Below are 19,210 nucleotides of genomic sequence, written 5' to 3'. Positions count from 1 at the left end.
AGAATCCTTTCATATGAAAAAGAAAAAAGTAAAACATTTAAGTAGTAAAATAAGGACATACCTGGCTGGTTTACTAGAGAAATAGCCAATTAACCTATGAAAAAATATTCATCCTCACTTGTAATCAAGGAAATTCAAATTAAAAGAGCATTTTATTATTAACTGTCATGTTGGCAAATAGTGTAACATGGGCTAATATTTTCCTGGGAGCTTTTAATTTGATATTTAATAAATCCCTCATGGTTGAGTCTTGTGTTATGAATTAGGAAATTAAAGTTCAGAGAAGTTATGTGCCCAAGCCTGCGTAACCTGTGAGTACCAGAGCAAATATGTCCTGCTGCCTGGTAACCAGCTGAGGCTTGGCAGGTGGGCAGGTGGGCAAGTTTGTTCAGCTGGAGGACAATCTGGTGATGTAAATGTGGGTGCTCTGACCCTCTAATTTTACTTCTCAGGTTTATCCTAGGAGGAAGGTGGGGAGGAAACCATATAAATGTGCAGAGATGTACCTGTTAGTATTTTTATCATAGCATTTTTACAGTAACAAAAATGTATTAATAATTTAAAAATCTAGCAACAGGGAGATTATTTAAATGAATTATGCACATTTACAGAAATGCACTTCTATACTGCCATTGGCAATGATATGATCAAACGTATCTAGGATTGTGGAGTAAGACTGACAGTGCCTCATTTACTCATCAAGGAGATGAGAAATACAATAGTATCATTGAATTTAGAACAAACAGGACATTATACCTAGAGAACAGCATCTAGGAGTGAACGGACCAGTGTTATCAGTGAATATTTTCTTAAACACCATTAGAAAGTGTCTGTTCTAATAGTTCCTACAGTGCGCACATCATTTACGCGCGTTACGCTCCAGAGCCGGCTGGACCTGCAGACCAAGCTAAGGGCTTCAGCTTTTCTTCAGAAGAGCAGCAGAGGGGCCCGCCCACTGTGCTTGCTGTGGGCAACAGGCTGGCAGGAGGCTGACTGGAAGGGTAGGATGGGTGGACTTGACCACGGCCAAGAAATGGAGTGTTCCCAGCCTGAGTAAGGTGTGAGCCGTGGAGAAAGGGGCTCCCGCTGACCTGGGTAAACAGCTCCTGGGGATGCTCACCCAGGGTCATGTGGGGCACCTTGCAGTGACGCTGCCTCTTCTCCCTTCCAGGTGCTGCTGAGCCAAGTGCACCGGCTGAGAGCCCTGGACTTGCTGGGAAGATTCCTGGACCTGGGCCCCTGGGCAGTGAGCCTGGTGCGTGCTTCCTGCATCAGCAGGGGAGGAGTCGAGGGGGCACCAACTGAGGAATCAAGGGTCCTTGGCCATGCAGCCAAGCGTGACTGTGGGGGTGGCCATTAAACCCGCAAGGCCCCCATGGACCTCTCTTTGCATCTTCATTGTCATGTTGTGGGGGGCCCTTTCCCATCCGCTGTTAGGCATCACCTTTGTGGGACAGAAGGTGTCCTTTAAGAACATTCTCTAGGGAGGGGCTCGCCCCTGTCACACCAGGAAGCTGGCAGCCTCTGGGCTGGGGGCCACACGTGGTGCCTGTTCTCCTGGAAGCAGCCTGTGAAGCCTCACTCACTGTCCTTTCACTCTGGTTTTAGGCACAACTCTGAAGCACTTTACAGTCATTCATTCTACGGAGAAGTAGAAACAAAACACTGAAAAAAATAGAGTCAAAAGTGACCCATTTTTCCACCACACATATCACCAGGGAAAGAGATCAAGAGGGACCTAGAGATAAAAGGGGATTCAGGAGACCCACCACCAGCTGCAGAGTGTGGACCTTATGGGGCTCTGTTTGCAAATGAAAGTTTGAAAGTTGGAATTTGAAAAATTAAAATTCAAGAAACAGAAAGTTTACATGAACTGAATGTTTTATATTATTAAAAAATAATTGTAACTGTTCATTTTCTAGGTGTGGTAATAGTATGTGGTCACATTTTCATAAAGGAGACTTTATTTTTTGGAGAGAAACACTTAAGTGTTTACAAATGACACTGTGTGATACCTAAGTGGGGGCTTCAGAACATTCAGGAGAAGACAGTGGGCGGGGCCAGCCAGGATGCCACACCCTGTGGTTTGACAGCGTTGAAGCTGGGTGAAGGGCACACGAGAGCTCAGCATGTTGTTTTACCTCTGTTGATGTATGTAAGTTGTTTCATTATATACTGTCAACCAAGAGTGATAATTGATAGTTCAGCAAGAAGGAGAAGAGGGAAAACCTAAAAGTTAGGAAGACTGCACGAGCTCTCCTCACTGGCCCACTTCCACTCCCAGGAGCCAGCAGGGAGGCCATGTGTGACTCAACATGGGTAGACTGGGGTGGAGGCTTGGCGTGTCTCTTACCTTGTGGTCTGCATGTACTGGTGCAGCCCAAGCAGGCAGGCCTGGGTCGCTTCCAGGAGAAGAACCGGAGGTCAGGGAGGACAGCCCTGCCCCTCCCAGTTCTCTGTCCATGCTGAGGGCGCCACATGCTTTGCTCCCTCCAGCGTGGGGCTCACATGCTCTCTTTCACAGGCGCTGTCTGTGGGCATCTTCCCCTATGTGCTAAAGCTGCTCCAGAGCTCAGCCAGGGAGCTGCGGCCTCTCCTTGTCTTCATCTGGGCCAAGATCCTTGCCGTGGACAGTGTGAGTAATATCTGTGTCCCCCCACTGCCACAGGAGAGCTGCTGAGAGCAGGTCGGGGGGCCTGGCACTGCTATCCACGCTCCCTCCTCCTGGCCTCATGCCTTCCATGGCCTCCCTCCCTCCCAGGAAAGGCATTGCTTCCCCTTGGCCCAGTCGTGGTCTGTCACACTGGCCCTTGGCTCACCTGTTGTCTCTGTGCACTGCCCCTTCCCCACCCATAACCACCCCTCCAGCCAGTGACCCTGCCCGATTCCTTGTTGACTGGTCTCCCCAACCAACTGATGCTTTTCCTTCCCCTGCCCTGACCCTAGCAACAGTCCCATGGAGGCCCCAGCTGTCACCTGTAAGGCTTGGGCCATAGTGCTAGTCACTTCTCAGCCGTGACTGCCCAGCCCACGTCTCCAGCTCTACTCCCAGCAAGCACCTTCCCACCCCTGTCCTCATGCCTGCGGGTCTGCAGTCACATGTCTGCTGCTGAAGTCCTTGGCAGGACCTTGTACTCAGAATCGTGCTGAAGGCCAAAGGTATTGCAAAGCTCAGCTGTCCCTGCCCTCAGCACTGTCCACTGGCGACCAAATCCTCTGCTGTGAATACACACACCTGCCTATCATAAGGGTGACTTTTCAAAAAGTGGGGAAATCTTATGGGCAGGGCTGCATTTGTGTGCCTCAGTGTCACAGAGATTATAACGTTAACCCAGGTGGGAGGGGGCCACTGACCCACCTGCTCATGAATTCACATCCAGAGGGAGTGGGGGTGGCCATGTAGGTGAGAACCAGTGGTCAGGAAGAGCCAGGGTAGGGATGCCAAGGTGACAGTAGGGCCAGGTGGGTTCTCGAGTTTGAACCTGTGTGGCGGGAGGGCTGGTCATGTGACAGTGGCCGGGGGTGGGGTGCGGTGCAGGGAGCATTCCCGGGACCACTGGTGATGCAGCCTGTTCCCATTGATTGCTTAAGCCAGCCATTTTCACCTCCCCCAGCCATCACATGTGTCTCTGTAAAGTTGTGGTAATAACGCTTCCTACAGTGTGGTTGCAGAGATCAGGACCACAGTGTGTGTGTAGTTCACACAGTATGTAAAGCAGTTTTAGAAATTTTAGTGTGAAGGGAGTAGTGATAAAACTTCATTCCTACCCAGCCTGCCTCTGCTGTACTAAAGCCTTTTGTTGCCGATCTGAAAGCCTGGCCTTGGGGCTCAGGAAACTGTATCAGTTGGTCACTTCTACTTTGCCCTTCATCAAATTTAACTGAAGAGCCAAGCTACCACGTAAAGAAGAGGGCTTTTCTGGGGACGTTACTTCAGAACCTTGTTTCTCTCCCACTTCAATACCTTTGTCATCTATATCATGTGTTGAGAAGTTCACTGGCACTGTTCTTGCCATTAGGGACCATGTGCAAAGGTTCTGGATGCATCAAAGGGCGAGACGACTGCGACATGAAGCCCAGTGTGGGGAGAGGGGCAGAAAAGATGTCCCCTTCTCCCCGAGCCCACAAGGGTGATGGTCGGCCACCTGAACCTGCTTCTCAGGGCCACCAGTGCTCCAGAACACGTTCAGTCAACTGCAGTTCGTACTCACCAGGATTTGAGTAGCGTTTAGCACCTGGAAGTAGAGAGTATCTTTATTTTTAGTCTTCAGAGTGTCTATTTCTGCTTTAATCTTTTTTCTTTATGTGAAAGTAGATGACCCTTCAGAACCGCACTTTGCTGCTGAATTCTCATGGAATTTGAAGTTGGTCATCTTATTTCAGAACAAGGGATCTGGTTTGAAACTGCCTCTTGGTCACATTTGTCTCCAGGGGCCTGGTTGTCTCTGGAACCGAACATGGGAGAGCTCATCGAAAGCACAGATCTGCAGTGCTCTAAGGCTGTCTCGGTGCTTACGTTCATGTCTGCTTGATGCTGGAGGAATTACACGTTTAATAATGCTTGAGGAGCTGTTTCTGGGCCCAGCTGGAAATGCCCTAGCCTGCAGTGTTCTTGTAAATGCCTGCAGGTGCTGGGACCGTCCTGTGGCTTAGCACCTCAACCAGTTTGTTGCACCTGTTTATTTAAAGGCAGTCATCCCACTAGGAGACTTTTTTAACGTTTCCAGTTGAGACTGAGTGTCGTTTACTTTTCATGATCACCCTGGTCCGAGTTTCTGAAAGATTAAAGTTCCATGTGTTTCTGGGAATTTGCTTCCCCCTTCCCCAGCTGGCATCTGGCCTCCGAGTACTCACATGTTGTGTGCCTCCCGCAAAGCTCAGAGCTCTTGGAGTGAGGCCTTGACATGGCCACCATGAGTGAGGGTCAGAAGACAAGTTGATTGTGACAGGGATGCCCACCTTGGGGTGAATGAATCTGTACAGAGGCACGGGCGAGGTGTCCCAGCACTCTCAGCTGTCCCTGTTCTGGGGAGCTGCCCACCCTCAGGGCTCTTCCCCAAGAGTTGAGAAGATGTGGGCCCCACTCTGGCTGCATTCCCAGCTGAGGGGTGAGTCTGTGACCTCCGCTCACCCCACAAGCATATGTTGAGCACATACTACATGCCATTGTGTGAGGGGCTCCTACAGGATTCAGGAAGCAGGAATTACCTCAGCCTTAAAGAAAGTAGGCTCAGTCTGGGAAGAAGGAAGGAGGGGAATTCCAGGCTCTGAAGGACCATGTGCCATTTGACTGAAGTGGGCAGTGTACCCTGTGGGGGCACCGATGTGCAGGCGTGTCTCCGGACAAGGAAATCTATTAACAGCACATTAGGAAAGCCCTTTCCTGTGGTCTCAGTGCCCTGATTATCTCCAAGGAATCTGGTCCCAGAGGCGTGTGCTTAGTTGTGTCCATTGCCACCCTGTGAACTGTAGCCCACCAGGCTCCTCTGTCCATGGGGTTTTTTCAGGCAGGAATACTGAAGTGGGTTGCCATTTCCTCCTCCAGGGGATCTTCCCAGGGGTCGAACCCACAACCCCTGTGTCTCCTGCATTGCAGACAGATTCTTTACCCCTGAGCCATCAGGAAGCCCCCGAGGGTCTCTTCCCAAATCACCCACACAACGTGCTACTCTACACTCACTGCTACATCAAAAATTACCGCATGTGAAGAAGCAGGAAAATACGATCCGTAATGAGAGGGGGGACAATTGGCCTACCAAAACTTATTCTGAACTCTCACAGATGTTCAAATTAGCAGTCAAGGACATTAAGTCATTAGAAGTCTGTTCCACATAAAAAAGCTCCATTGAGACATGGAAGATATTAAAAGGACCCAGCTCAAACTTCTAGAAATGAAAACTCTGATATGTGACATGAAAAGTATGGGATAACAACCAATTAAACATTGCAGAAGAAAAATTAGTGAACTTAAAGGCATGGTAATAAAAACTGTCCAAGATGAAGCACAGTGAGAAAACCTTTTATAAAACTAAAGGCGTATCCTTGAGTTGTGGGACAACTGCAGGTGACTGAATATATGTGTACTGGGAGCCCCTACAGGGGGCTGGCAGAAAAGAAATTTGAAGAAATAATGGCTGAGAAGTTTTCAAATTTGATGAAAACTATAAACCTGCAGATCCAGGAAACCCAACAAACCCCAAACACAAGAAACATGAAGAAAACTACACCAAGGCACCTGATAATCAAATTGCTTAAAAAACGACAAATTTAAACTTAAAAAGCAGTCGAAAAGAAAGGAAACAGAGAAGCTAAGGATGATAGTGGATCACCTGTCAGAAACTATGACAGCAGGAAAACAATGGGACTGCATCTTGAACGTCCTGGAAGAAAAACTGAACGTAGAGTTCACATTAACCCACTGAAAATAGCTTGGAGTCAAAATAAGGACGTTTAAAGACATGTAAAACTGAAAGAATTCGTCACTAGTAGATCCACAGTACAAGAAATGTTAGGGAAAGCCATTCAAGCAGAAGGAAAATAATACCAGGAGGAAACATGAATGGACACAAAGGAGTTCAGAGCACCAGAAAAGAGTGCTCCACAGATAAATGTGTGGGTGGTGGTGTTTTTTTTATCCTTGCCTTTTAAATCTCTTTAAAAGATAATTGACTATTTGATCAAAAAATAATAACAGTGTACTATGGAGCCTGTAACATATGTAAAATGTATGCTAACAATAGCAAAAAGGTTGGGAGGAGAGAAACTGAGGAAATACTGTTGTTAGGTTCTCGTACTTCTTTGAAGTGATAAAATATCATCTGAAGGTGAACTGTGATAAAATGTAGTCCATAAGCCTTGAAGTTATCACTAAAATTTTAAACTATAGCCAGTTAGCCACCAGAGGAGATAAAATGAAATCATAAATATATACAAATAACATGAAAGAAAAAAGAAAAGGAGGGAAAGAAAACAAAGAATGGATGAGATAAATACCACAAATGTTAACAAGACAATAGATTAAAGCATAACCTTATATATATAAATAATCACAATGTAAATAGTCTAAATACCCAATTATAGGGCAGAGACTGTCAGATTGGATTTTTGAAAATTATATGATCTTAAAAGAAATGTACTTTCAATATAAGATGCAAATAGATTAAAAGCAAAAACATGTGTTACCACTAAGCAAAGAAGATGAGAATGCCCCTATTAATATGTCAAAGTAGGTTTCAGAGCAGAGAATATTACCAGGGACGCAGAATTGTTTGCTAATGCTAAAGGAGTCCACCCATCACGAGAACAGTACAGTCTAAATGCTTATTCACCTAATAACAGTATTTCAAAACACATAAGCTGAAAACTGGTGGAAGTGTGGGATGGCAGTAAATAATCCATGATTACACCTGGAAGTCCCAGCATTCTCTTCTCAGTAAACGACAGAACAAGTAGAAGTGGAACCAAGGAGGTTCTCTCAAATGCTTGAACGGGGCCATCCACCAGCCAGACAGTGCTTCATGTGAGTGCAGACCCCTCGTTCTTTCCATGTGCCAGGGGCGTACACCATGATGGACCTCATCCTGCGTCATAGAACAAACCAAGACACATTTAAAAGAACTGGAATCTTACACAGTGTATTCTACAACCATAGTGGAATCAAATGCAAAATCAAAATAGATAATAAGAAAATCAAGGACACTTGGAGACTTGTGTACTTTTAAATAAATGATTCAGGTCAATTCAGTTCAGTCGCCTAGTCATGTCCAACTTTTTGTGACCCCATGGATTGCAGCATGCCAGGCTTCCCTGTCCATCACCAACTCCCAGAGCTTGCTCAAACTGATGACCATCAAGTCAGTGATGCCATCCAACTATTTCATCCTCTGTCATAATAAATAATGAAAATATTTCAATTATAAAACAAAATTTTAAGAATCAATATAAATATATAAAATAAAATATATAATATTAATGTATAAATGTTATATAAATAAACTTATAAGCAACATAGATATGTTAAGTCATTTATTTCTAATTATAAGTATTATGTATAAAATAAGTAAATGGGCTGCATAAACTAGAATCTTTTGCATAACAAAGTAAACAGTCAACACAATGCAAAAAAAACAACCTTTAGAATGGGAGAAAATACTTGCAACTCAGTCAACAAAATGAAAAAAAAACAACCTTTAGAATGGGAGAAATTATTTGCAACTCACCTATCTGTTAAGGGGTCAAATATAAGGACCTCTTACAACTCAAAAAAACCCTGACTTAAAAATGGTCAAAGGACCTGATATTAGTGAAAGAAAAGCAGATTAAACCCAAAGTAGGTAGGAGAAAGAGAAGGCAATGGCACCCCACTCCAGTACTCTTGCCTGGAAAATCCCATGGATGGAGAAGCCTGGTAGGCTGCAGTCCATGGGGTCCATAAGAGTCAGACATGACTGAGCGACTTCACTTTCACTTTTCACTTTAATGCACTGGAGAAGGAAATGGCAACCCACTCCAGTGTTCTTGCCTGGAGAATCCCAGGGACGGGGGAACCTGGTGGGCTGCCGTCTATGGGGTCGCACAGAGTCGGACACGACTGAAGCGACTTAGCAGTAGCAGGTAGGAGAAAGTTAGTTAGGTCGCTCAGTCGTGTCCGACTCTTTTCGACCCCATGGACTGTGGCCTACTAGGCTCCTTCGTCCATGGGGTTCTCCAGGCAAGAATACTGGAGTGGGTTGCCATTTCCTTCTCCAGGGATCTTCCCGACCAGGGATCGAACCCAGGTCTCCCACATCGGAGGCAGACGCTTTAACCTCTGAGCCACCGTGAGAGAAAGGAAATAATAAAGATCACTGTGGGGACTTCCCTGGTGATCCAGTGGTTAAGAACCCGCCTGCCAATGCAGGGGACACGGATTTGATCCCTGGTCTGGAGAGATCCCACATGCCACGGAACAGCTAAGCCCGTGTGCCACAACTACTGAGCCCATGCTCTAGAGTTCATGCTCTGCAACAAGAGAAGCCACCGCAATGAGAAGCCCTCATACCGCAACGAAGAGTAGCCCCTGCTCGCTGCAACTAGAGAAAGCCCGAGCGCAGCAGTGAAGACCCAGAGCAGCCAAAAATAAACAAATTGATTAATTTTAAAAAAGATCACTTCAGAGATCAGTGCAAAAGAGAACAGAAAAGCAGGAGGGAAAATCCACTTAATCGAAGGCTAGATTCTTTGAGCAGATCAATAACTACTCAGACTGAGAAGGAAACAGAAAAAAGACATAAAACCCCAAATCAGGAGTGAGAGAAGTGGCATCACAGGTTCTGGAGACGTTGAAGTTATAGTGAAGGAATTTATGAACTTGATGCCAGAGCTTTTGATAGTTTTGATGAAATTAACTCCTTGAATGACACAGCTGCTCCCTTAAGAAGACAGATAATCTGAATAGCACTGTATCTAGTTTTAAAATTCAATTTGTGATTTAAAACTTCCCTGCAAAGAAAGCTCCAGGTTCAGATGGCTTCATTGTTGAGTTCTACCCAATCGTTAATGAAATATACAGATGGCAAAGAAGCATCTTCCCATATCATCCCATGAGATTTGCCTTGCCTTGATACCAAAAACCAGATTAAGAAAACTACAATCAGTATCCTTGGTGAAGACAGATGCAAAAATTGTAAATCAAAATTTAGCAAATCAGAGTCAACAATATATTTAAAAAAGATTATACATCATGCAGAGATATCATTTGGCCAACGAAGGGTTTGCTATCATCTTTGTTTTTTTAATGTTGAGGTTTAAGCCAGCTTTTTTACTCTCTCCTTTTACTTTCATCAAATTTGTTATCATTTCTGCTCATTAACAAGATCAAGAGAAGGGAGATGGCAAAATATTTCTGTTAACTAGATTCCAGTTAATTGAGGTTTTTTTCATAGACACAGTTAATATGTAATTCAGGCAGACTTTCCCTAGTTACAGCTAATAAATTTTTATTTATAGCACCACCAGGGGACTCCAAGGACACAGTGTCACTGAATTTGGAAAAAACTTTGTATGTTGGTATAGGTGAAGGAAATAGAGATTTGGGGACACAGAGAGCTTCACTGTATGTACCAGCTGTCCTGGTCCCAAGAAGAAACATGTGTGAGTAAAAAGTGGATCAGGGATTAGCAGAGTTTTATTTCTGTAACCATTCCCTCCCCCCACCCAACATCTGTGCTAGTTCTCCTTCCCAGTCTCAAAACTTGTAATGTTCTCGCTTCAGTGATGTCATCCCAGTTCACTGCCTCTCTTCCTGTACCTGTATCCCTTCTTGTTCCCATCTCCCCTCTTCCAGCTCACAGTTGAAAAAGAGGCAGGTTAGCTTCCTCTTCCATCCAAAGATGACTCATATCACTCAGTTCAGTTCAGTTGCTTAGCTGTGTCTGACTCTTTGCAACCCCATGGACTGCAACACACCAGGCTTTCCTGTCCATCACCAGCTCCCAGAGCTTGCTAAAACTGATGTCCATCGAGTCAGTGATGCCATTCAACCATCTCATCCTTTGTTGTCCCCTTCTCCCACCTTCAATCTTTCCCAGCATCAGGGTCTTTTCCAGTGAGTCAGTTCTTCACATCAAGTGTCCAAAGTATTGGAGCTTCAGCATCACTCCTTCCAATGAATATTCAGGGTTGATTTCCTTTAGGATTCACTGGCTGGATCTCCTTGCAGTCCAAGGGACTGTCAAGAGTCTTCTCCAGCACCACAGTTCAAAAGCATCAGTTCTTCTGCACTCAGCTTTCTTTATGGTCCAACTCTTACATGCATACACGACTACTGGAAAAATTCATAGTTTTGACTAGACAGACTTTGTTGGCAAAGTAATGTCTCAGCTTTTTAATATGCTGTCTAGGTTGGTCATAGCTTTTCTTCCAAGGAGCAAGCGTCTTTCAGTTTCATGGCCGCAGTCACCATCTGCAGTGATTTTGGAGCCCCCTAAAATAAAGTCTGTCACTGTTTCCATTGTTTCCCCATCTATTTGCCATGAAATGATGGGACCAGATGCCATAATGTTAGTTTTTTTAATGTTCAGGTTTAAGCCAGCTTTTTTACTCTCTTTTACTTTCATCAAGAGGCTCTTTACTTCCTCTTCTCTTTCTGCCATAAGGATGGTGTCTTCTGCATATCTGAGGTTATTGATATTTCTCCCAGCAACCTTGATTTCAGCTTATGCTTCTTCCAACCTGGCATTTCACATGATATACTCTGCATATAAGTTAAATGAACAAGGTGACGATATACAGCCTTGATAAAAAGAAAAGTACTCCTTTTCCAATTTGGAACCAGTCCATTGTCCATGTCTGGTTGTAACTGTTGCTTCCTGACCTGCATACAGATTTCTCAGGAGGCAGGTAAGGTGGTCTGGTATTCCCAGCTTTTGAAGAATTCTCCACAGTTTGTTGTGATCCACACAGTCAAAGGTTTTGGTGTGGTCAATAAAGCAGAAGTAGATGTTTTTCTGGAACTCTTGCTTTTTCTATGATCCAACAGATGTTGGCAATTTGATCTCTGGTTCCTCTGCCTTTTCTGAATCCAGTTTAAACATCTGGAAGTTCACAGTTCACGTGCTGTTGAAGTGTGGCTTGGAGAACTTTGAGCATTACTTTGCTAGCATGGGGGATGAATGCAATTGTGCAGTAGTTTGAGCATTCTTTGGCATTGCCTTTCTTTGGGACTGGAATGAAAACTGACCTTTTCCAGTCCTGTGGCCACTGCTGAGTTTCCCAAATTTGCTGGCATATTGAGTAGCAGCGCTTTCACAGCATCATCTTTTAGGATTTTAAATAGCCCAACTGGAATTCCATTGCCTCCACTAGCTTTGTTCATAGTGATGCCTCCTAAGGCCCACTTGACTTCGCATTCCAGGATGTCTGGCTCTAGGTGAGTGATCACACCATTGTGGTTATCTGGGTCATGGAGATCTTTTTGTACAGTTCTTCCATGTACTGTTGCCGCCTCTTGATATCTTCTGCTTCTGTTACGTCCATACTGCTTCTGTCCTTTACTGGACCCATCTTTGCATGAAATGTTCCCTTGGTATCGCTAATTTTCTTGAAGAGATCTCTAGTCTTTCCCATCCTATTATTTTCCTCTATTTCTTTGCATTGATCACTAAGGAAGGCTTTCTCATCTCTCCTTGCTATTCTTTGGAACTCTGCATTCAGATGGGTATATCTTTCCTTTTCTTCTTTGCCTTTAGCTTCTCTTCTTTTCTCAGCTATTTGTAAGGCCTCCTCAAACAACCATTTTGCCTTTTTGCATTTCTTTTTCTTGGGGATGGTCTTGATCACTCCCTCCTGTACAGTGTCATGAAGCGCTGTCCATAGTTCTTCAGGCACTTTGTCTATCAGATCCAACCCCTTGATCTGTTTGTCCCTTCCACTGTGTAATCGTAAGAGATTTGATTTTTAAGTCATACCTGAATGATCTGTGGTTTTCCCTACTTTATTCAATTTAAGTCTGAATTTTGCAATAAGGAGTTCATGATCTGAGCCACAGTCAGCTCCCGGTCTTGTTTTTGCTGACTGTATAGAGCTTCTCCATCTTTGGCTGCAAAGAACATAATCAGTCTGATTTTGGTATTGATCTTGTGAGGTCCATGTGTAGAGTCTTCTCTTGTGTTGATGTAAGAGCGTACTTGGTATGACCAGTGTGTTCTCTTGACAAAAGTCTTTTAGCCTTTGCCCTGCTTCATTCTGTACTCCAGGGCTAAATGTGCCTGTTATTCCAGGTATCTCTTGACTTTCTACTTTTGCATTCCAGTCCCCTATAATGAAAAGGACATCTTTTTTGGGTGTTAGTTCTAGAAGGTCTTGTAGATCTTCATAGAACGTTTCGACTTCAGCTTCTGGTTGGGGAATAGACTTGGGTTAATGTGATATTGAACGGTTTGCCTTGGAAATGAACAGAGATCATTCTGTCATTTTTGAGATTGCATCCAAGTACTGCATTTCAGTCTCTTTTTGTTGACTCTGAGGGTTACTCCATTTCTTCTAAGGGATTCTGGCCCACAGCAGTAAATATAATGGTCATCTGAGTTTAATTCACCCGTTCCATTCCATTTTAGTTCACTGATTCCTAAAATGTCGATGTTCACTCTTGCCATCTCCTGTTTGACCACTTCCAATTTACCTTGATTCATGGACCTAACATTCCAGGTTCCTATGCAATATTGTTCTTTACAGGATTGGACTTTACTTCTGTCACCAGTCACATCCACAACTGGGTGGTGTTGTTGCTTTGGTTCTGTGTCTTCATCGTTTCTGGAGTTATTTCTCCACTGATCTCCAGTAGCATATTGGGTACCTACCGACCTGGGGAGTTCATCTTTCAGCATCCTATCTTTTTGCCTTTTCATACTGTTCATAGAGTTCTCACGGCAAGAATACTGAAGTGGTTTGCCATTCCCTTCTCCAGTGGACCACATTTTGTCAGAACTCACCACCACAACCTGTCGGTCTTGGGTGGCCCTACACGGCATGGCTCACAGTTTCATTGAGTCACACAAGGCTGTGGTCCATGTGTATTTAAAGGCTCAAAAATCAATATGCCACCGAAAGGTATAGGATGAGAAGTTTTCCTCCGTCTCCTGTCTCTGTAAGAGGTACAGGGAGTCAGTATATCATATCTTAACATAGAAAATGTGACATCTGGGTCAAAATGAAAATAAATATGAAATTAAATGCAAGCTTAAAAAAACACTCTTCCACCACTATGTTTAATCACCTTATTAGTTTCTTACATATTCTCTTGACTAAACGTAAGTAAGTATGCATATACAGACCAAACTGCTCTCTCCTTAAGCACAGGACCTCCCCTACCTGGCTCTGCCTCTTGCATTTCCTCACCTAGGAGGTCTTGCCATTTGGGCTCACAGAGAGCCTCCTCCACCTTCACAGCTAATGCCCAATATCCCACTGCAGAGGAGCACTGCTCACTTACCCAGTCTCCTGTGGTGCCGGGACCTGTGATCTGAACCAGTCCCTTGTGATTACTCACACTACTGCCATTAACAGACTTCTACATGCTGTTTCATACATCTGCAGATAAAGCTGGTAAACTGTGCTCCCAAACATAACACTGCTAGGTCAAAGGGTAAACGCATTTCTAATTTTGACAGATATTACCATTTTGTATTTTTACAACAGAGCACATTGTAAAATATTTGAATTTTTGCCAATCTGAGAAGTGAAAAGTGGTATTTCAGTGTAGTATTACAGTGCACTTATTAGGAAAAAGATTGAGCATTTTCATAAATCTAAGGGCCATTTTTTTCTGCTTTCTGTGAACTGCTGGTTTGTGTACACTGACCATTAGATTGTTAGTCTTTTTCTTGACTTCAAGGAGCTCTTTATATATTAAAGAGGCTAGTTTGTCCATAATCCAGCTCCACAATGCTCTTTAGGACTGAACCTTCACAGTTAGTTTTGAGATATATAGGATTAATTCCCTGTCATTATTCTTCCTACACAAAATTTCCCTGGCTATTTCTATTTATTTCTCCATAGGAAGTTTAGAAAATGTCTAGTTTCAGACAAAAAAGCCTGCTGGTGATTTTGGAGAGATTATATTAAAGTTTAAATTAATTCAGGAAACACTGATATATTTATGATGATGAATCCTTCTGTAAGTGAACAGGGATGCTTTCACTCGTTCAAGTTGATTCTTGTGTTCTTCAGGATTTTTTTTTTTTTTTTTGGCTGCTCCTCGTGGGTGGCGTGCAGAATCTCAGTTCTCTGACTAGTGATCAAACCCATGCCTTCTGCAGTGGAGCTTGGCACCTAACCACTGGACTGCCAGGGAACTCCCAGGAATGCTTAAAGTTTCCTTCACAGAGGATTTTCATGTTTCAGGTCAAGTTTATTTCCAGCTTTAGGATTCTTTTATAAATGGGGTGCATATATCCTTTTTCCTCGCATATATCTTCTAACTGGTTGCTTCTTTTGATTTCTGTGTGTTAAAGTCTTTAACCTCACTAAGTTCTCTTCTTAGTCCTATTTAATTTATTCCATTTGGCTCTCTAGGCATATAATCATATCACTTGCAAACTCTAATGGTTTTGCTTCTACCTTTATAATTTTTACGTCTTTAGTCTCTTTCTCGTCTAATTGTATTAAATGATAGACAGTGTCAGCTAACAACCTCGCCATTTAATTCTCCACCTGCTTAAGCTTATCAGAGAGTCAGTTGGTTCCTGTGCACCCACCCACCCGCCCTGGGACCTTCAGCTCTGCTCTGGGCTGATTTTGGTCAAGGCCTAATGAGCTGCCTCCACGCTGGAGAGGTCTTGCTGCTGGGCTGCACCCTATTACCCAGAACTCAGCTGCAATTCCTAGGACTCATTTGAATCGTCTGATATATTTCTGTAGCATAGATCTAGTAATGATATCATCCCTGACAGGCCCTAAAACCACCATCCCTCAGGGTCACACTGAGCCACATCATACAAGGTCCCCTGCCTGGTGCTGGACTCAGGGGTAGCGGGGCTGAGCAGTGTTTCTGAAGAAGCCCACCCCAAGAGCCTCCTCCCCTAGACAGGCGCTCTTGTACACTGGATTGTCTCTGCTGTTACTGCCTTCATGTGTGCACATCTCTGCTCACAGCACCCTCACCTCCCACTGGAGGCAGAGTGCCCTCCCTCCCCAGCCACCCCTCCTGCCTTCCTCTTTGATCCCAATTTGAGTCGCTGCCTTTGGGTTAGCTCTTTGCACCTTCTACCTTCTCTGCTAGACTTCCAGCTCTTTGAGGACAAGGACTCACAATGCAGCCTTTCTACCAGAGGCCCAGTGTTTGCTGACTGCATAAATGAACTGATATGTGCACCAAGAAGTAGGCCAGTTCCTAACCATGTGCCAGTCACATCCACTAGCTGCTGCCCCATGAAACAAGGAGGGAACAAACCTCCCTGGATCAGTGCTGCCGAGGTCCAGCCTGTCCCTGACCCTGGAACCCAGGTCACTGCCAGGTACAAAGAACAGGCCAGGAGTACTGGGCAAGAAAGGTGCCTGAGCTGGTGCTTTCTGGGCCAATCAACCCAGCCTTGATTTCAGGCTCCAAACAAACTGTGATTGCCCTTTTATAAAACTTTGAGACTTGGCTGTGTGGTCTCTGCTTTCTGGCTGACCAGCCTCTGCCCACCCGCCCACCCCCAACTGAAATCAGTACTGCAGAGCTGGTGATTAATGCAGCCTGACAATTAATCACGAAGCCCTCTAGTCTCTGAATTGCCCTTGGCGACAGACTGATGCATTGGGAAGTCCCTTGCAGCCTGAGTCACTGCACCCATTCATCCTGCAAAAGGGCGATCTGTCACCTCCCCAGCAGCACATGGTCCAATCTGCCAGTGTGGGGCCGAGTCGCCTGCATGGGGAGGGCAGGTGACAGCCTCCTGCGTCCCTCCTTCGGCTTTTCACTTCACTCTTGGCAACTACAGGTATCTGAACAACTGCCTCCCTTCTGATCGACAGACCGACAGAGATAACCCAGCTGCAACCTGACCTGTCATCAATGAGCAGCATGTCTAGCAGGGCCTGGCCTCCTCGCAGATGGGTGGTCTTGGGGATGAACCAGCGTCAGGACAGGCAGACTTAGCTCCTGGGACATGAGTGAGGTCTCTGCTTTGCTGGCCCACCCACAGTTCTCCAGGGACCCCAGGAGGGTGGATCTGACTCTTCTCCCAGAGTAAAACCCACTCCCAGGGCTTCTGAAAAGCAGCCACCTCATTTAACCAGGAAGACAACTAAGAAGAGGCCATTCTGAACAACAATTCTGTTTTACCAAAAAACTCTTTATCCCAGAAAATCCATGGAAGGGGACTGTAGATGATCCCTTCCTTCCTGCTAGTGTTGGAGGGTCCTCTGAGGAGGCAGACGGCGGATGTGGCTCACTGTGGAGATGGGGACACTGTCCAGTGGCGGCTCTGGCAAGTGCTTGTTGATTTGGGTCATCTAGGAGGCCACCATTTTCTTACCAAGCTGTACCGCGTTGATGTAAGGTATTAACAAGAGGAGAAATTGGGTATGGGACATATGGGAACTCTATTTACTATTAGGTTTTCTTTAAAATTATGATAAAAATACATTTTATTAACATACAAACTAGGAATAAGGCAGGACACAAACAAACTCCTAGCACAGGAGGTGTGTTTGCCCCAGGTCCTCACAGGACCAGACCAAGGGCTGCTCTGCCTTCAGCGATGGACCATTAAGAAAGCAGGTTTTGAACAGCAGATCCTCTGGCCCATGTGATCACATTCTGATCTGAGTGACGATTTAACAGATGGTCAATACCGAAATCAGACTGATTATATTCTTTGCAGCTGAAGATGGAGAAGCTCTATACAGTCAGCAAAAACAAGACCGGGAGCTGACCGTGGCTCAGATCATGAACTCCTTATTGCAAAATTCAGACTTAAATTGAATAAAGTAGGGAAAACCACAGACCATTCAGGTATGACTTAAAAATCAAATCCTTTACGATTATACAGTGGAAGGGACAAACAGATCAAGGGGTTGGATCTGATAGACAAAGTGCCTGAAGAACTATGGACAGTGCTTCACGACACTACAGGAGGGAGTGATCAAGACCATCCCCAAGAAAAAGAAATGCAAAAAGGCAAAATGGTTGTTTGAGGAGGCCTTACAAATAGCTGAGAAAAGAAGAGAAGCTAAAGGCAAAGAAGAAAAGGAAAGATATACCCATCTGAATGCAGAGTTCCAAAGAATAGCAAGGAGAGATGAGAAAGCCTTCCTTAGTGATCAATGCAAAGAAATAGAGGAAAATAATAGGATGGGAAAGACTAGAGATCTCTTCAAGAAAATTAGCGATACCAAGGGAACATTTCATGCAAAGATGGGTCCAGTAAAGGACAGAAGCAGTATGGACGTAACAGAAGCAGAAGATATCAAGAGGCGGCAACAGTACATGGAAGAACTGTACAAAAAGATCTCCATGACCCAGATAACCACAATGGTGTGGTCACTCACCTAGAGCCAGACATCCTGGAATGCGAAGTCAAGTGGGCCTTAGGAGGCATCACTATGAACAAAGCTAGTGGAGGCAACGGAAATCCAGTTGAGGTATTTAAAATCCTAAAAGATGATGCTGTGAAAGCGCTGCTACTCAATATGCCAGCAAATTTGGGAAACTCAGCAGTGGCCACAGGACTGGAAAAGGTCAGTTTTCATTCCAGTCCCAAAAAAAGCAATGCCAAAGAATGCTCAAACTACTGCACAATTGCATTCATCCCCCATGCTAGCAAAGTAATGCTCAAAGTTCTCCAAGCCACACTTCAACAGCACGTGAACTGTGAACTTCCAGATGTTCAAACTGGATTCAGAAAAGGCAGAGGAACCAGAGATCAAATTGCCAACATCTGTTGGATCATAGAAAAAGCAAGAGTTCCAGAAAAACATCTACTTCTGCTTTACGCCAAAACCTTTGTGTGGATCACAACAAACTGTGGAGAATTCTTCAAAAGCTGGGAATACCAGACCACCTTACCTGCCTCCTGAGAAATCTGTATGCAGGTCAAGAAGCAACAGTTAGAACTGGACATGTAACACTGGACTGGTTCCAAATCAGAAAAGGAGTACGTCAAGACTATATATTGTCACCCTGTTTATTTAGCTTACACGCAGAATACATCATGCAAAATGCTGGGCTTGATGAAGCACAAGCTGAAATCACAGTTGCCAGGAGAAATATCAATAACATCAAATATGCAAATGACACCACCCTTATGGCAGAAAGTGAAGAACTACAGAGCCTCTTGATGAAAATGAAAGAGAAGAGTGAAAAAGTTGGCTTAAAACTCAACATTCAGAAAACTAAGATCATGCCATCTGGTCCCATCATTTCATGGCAAATAGATGGGGAAACAATGGAAACAGTAACAAACTTTATTTTAGGGGGCTCCAAAATCACTACAGATGGTGACTTCAGCCATGAAATTGAAAGACTCTTGCTCCTTGGAAGAAAAGCTATGACCAACCTAGACAGCATATTAAAAAGCTGAGACATTACTTTGCCAACAAAGGTCCATCTAGTCAAAGCTGTGGTTTTTCCAGTAGTCATGTACGGGTGTGAGAGTTGGACTCTAAAGAAAGCTGAGCACCAAAGAATTGATGCTTTTGTATTGTGGTATTGGAGAAGACTCTTGAGGGTCCCTTGGACTGCAAGGAG

General features: G+C 44.5%; 1 protein-coding gene across 2 annotated transcripts in view; it reads left to right on the top strand.

Annotated features, from left to right (window-relative positions):
• RPTOR (regulatory associated protein of MTOR complex 1) overlaps window positions 1-19,210 on the top strand; it is a 323,215-nt gene that overhangs the window by 242,458 nt on the left and 61,547 nt on the right. For both annotated transcript variants that reach the window (XM_061392613.1, XM_061392614.1), the window contains exons 12-13: window positions 1,172-1,255; window positions 2,525-2,635. In XM_061392613.1, the coding sequence (XP_061248597.1) occupies window positions 1,172-1,255; window positions 2,525-2,635 (195 nt within the window). The remainder of the gene's footprint in view (window positions 1-1,171; window positions 1,256-2,524; window positions 2,636-19,210) is intronic.

This window comes from Bos javanicus, chromosome 19, assembly GCF_032452875.1.
Source record: "Bos javanicus breed banteng chromosome 19, ARS-OSU_banteng_1.0, whole genome shotgun sequence".
In the NCBI taxonomy this organism is placed as follows: domain Eukaryota; kingdom Metazoa; phylum Chordata; class Mammalia; order Artiodactyla; family Bovidae; genus Bos; species Bos javanicus.
This window is presented reverse-complemented; position numbering and strand designations above follow the sequence as displayed.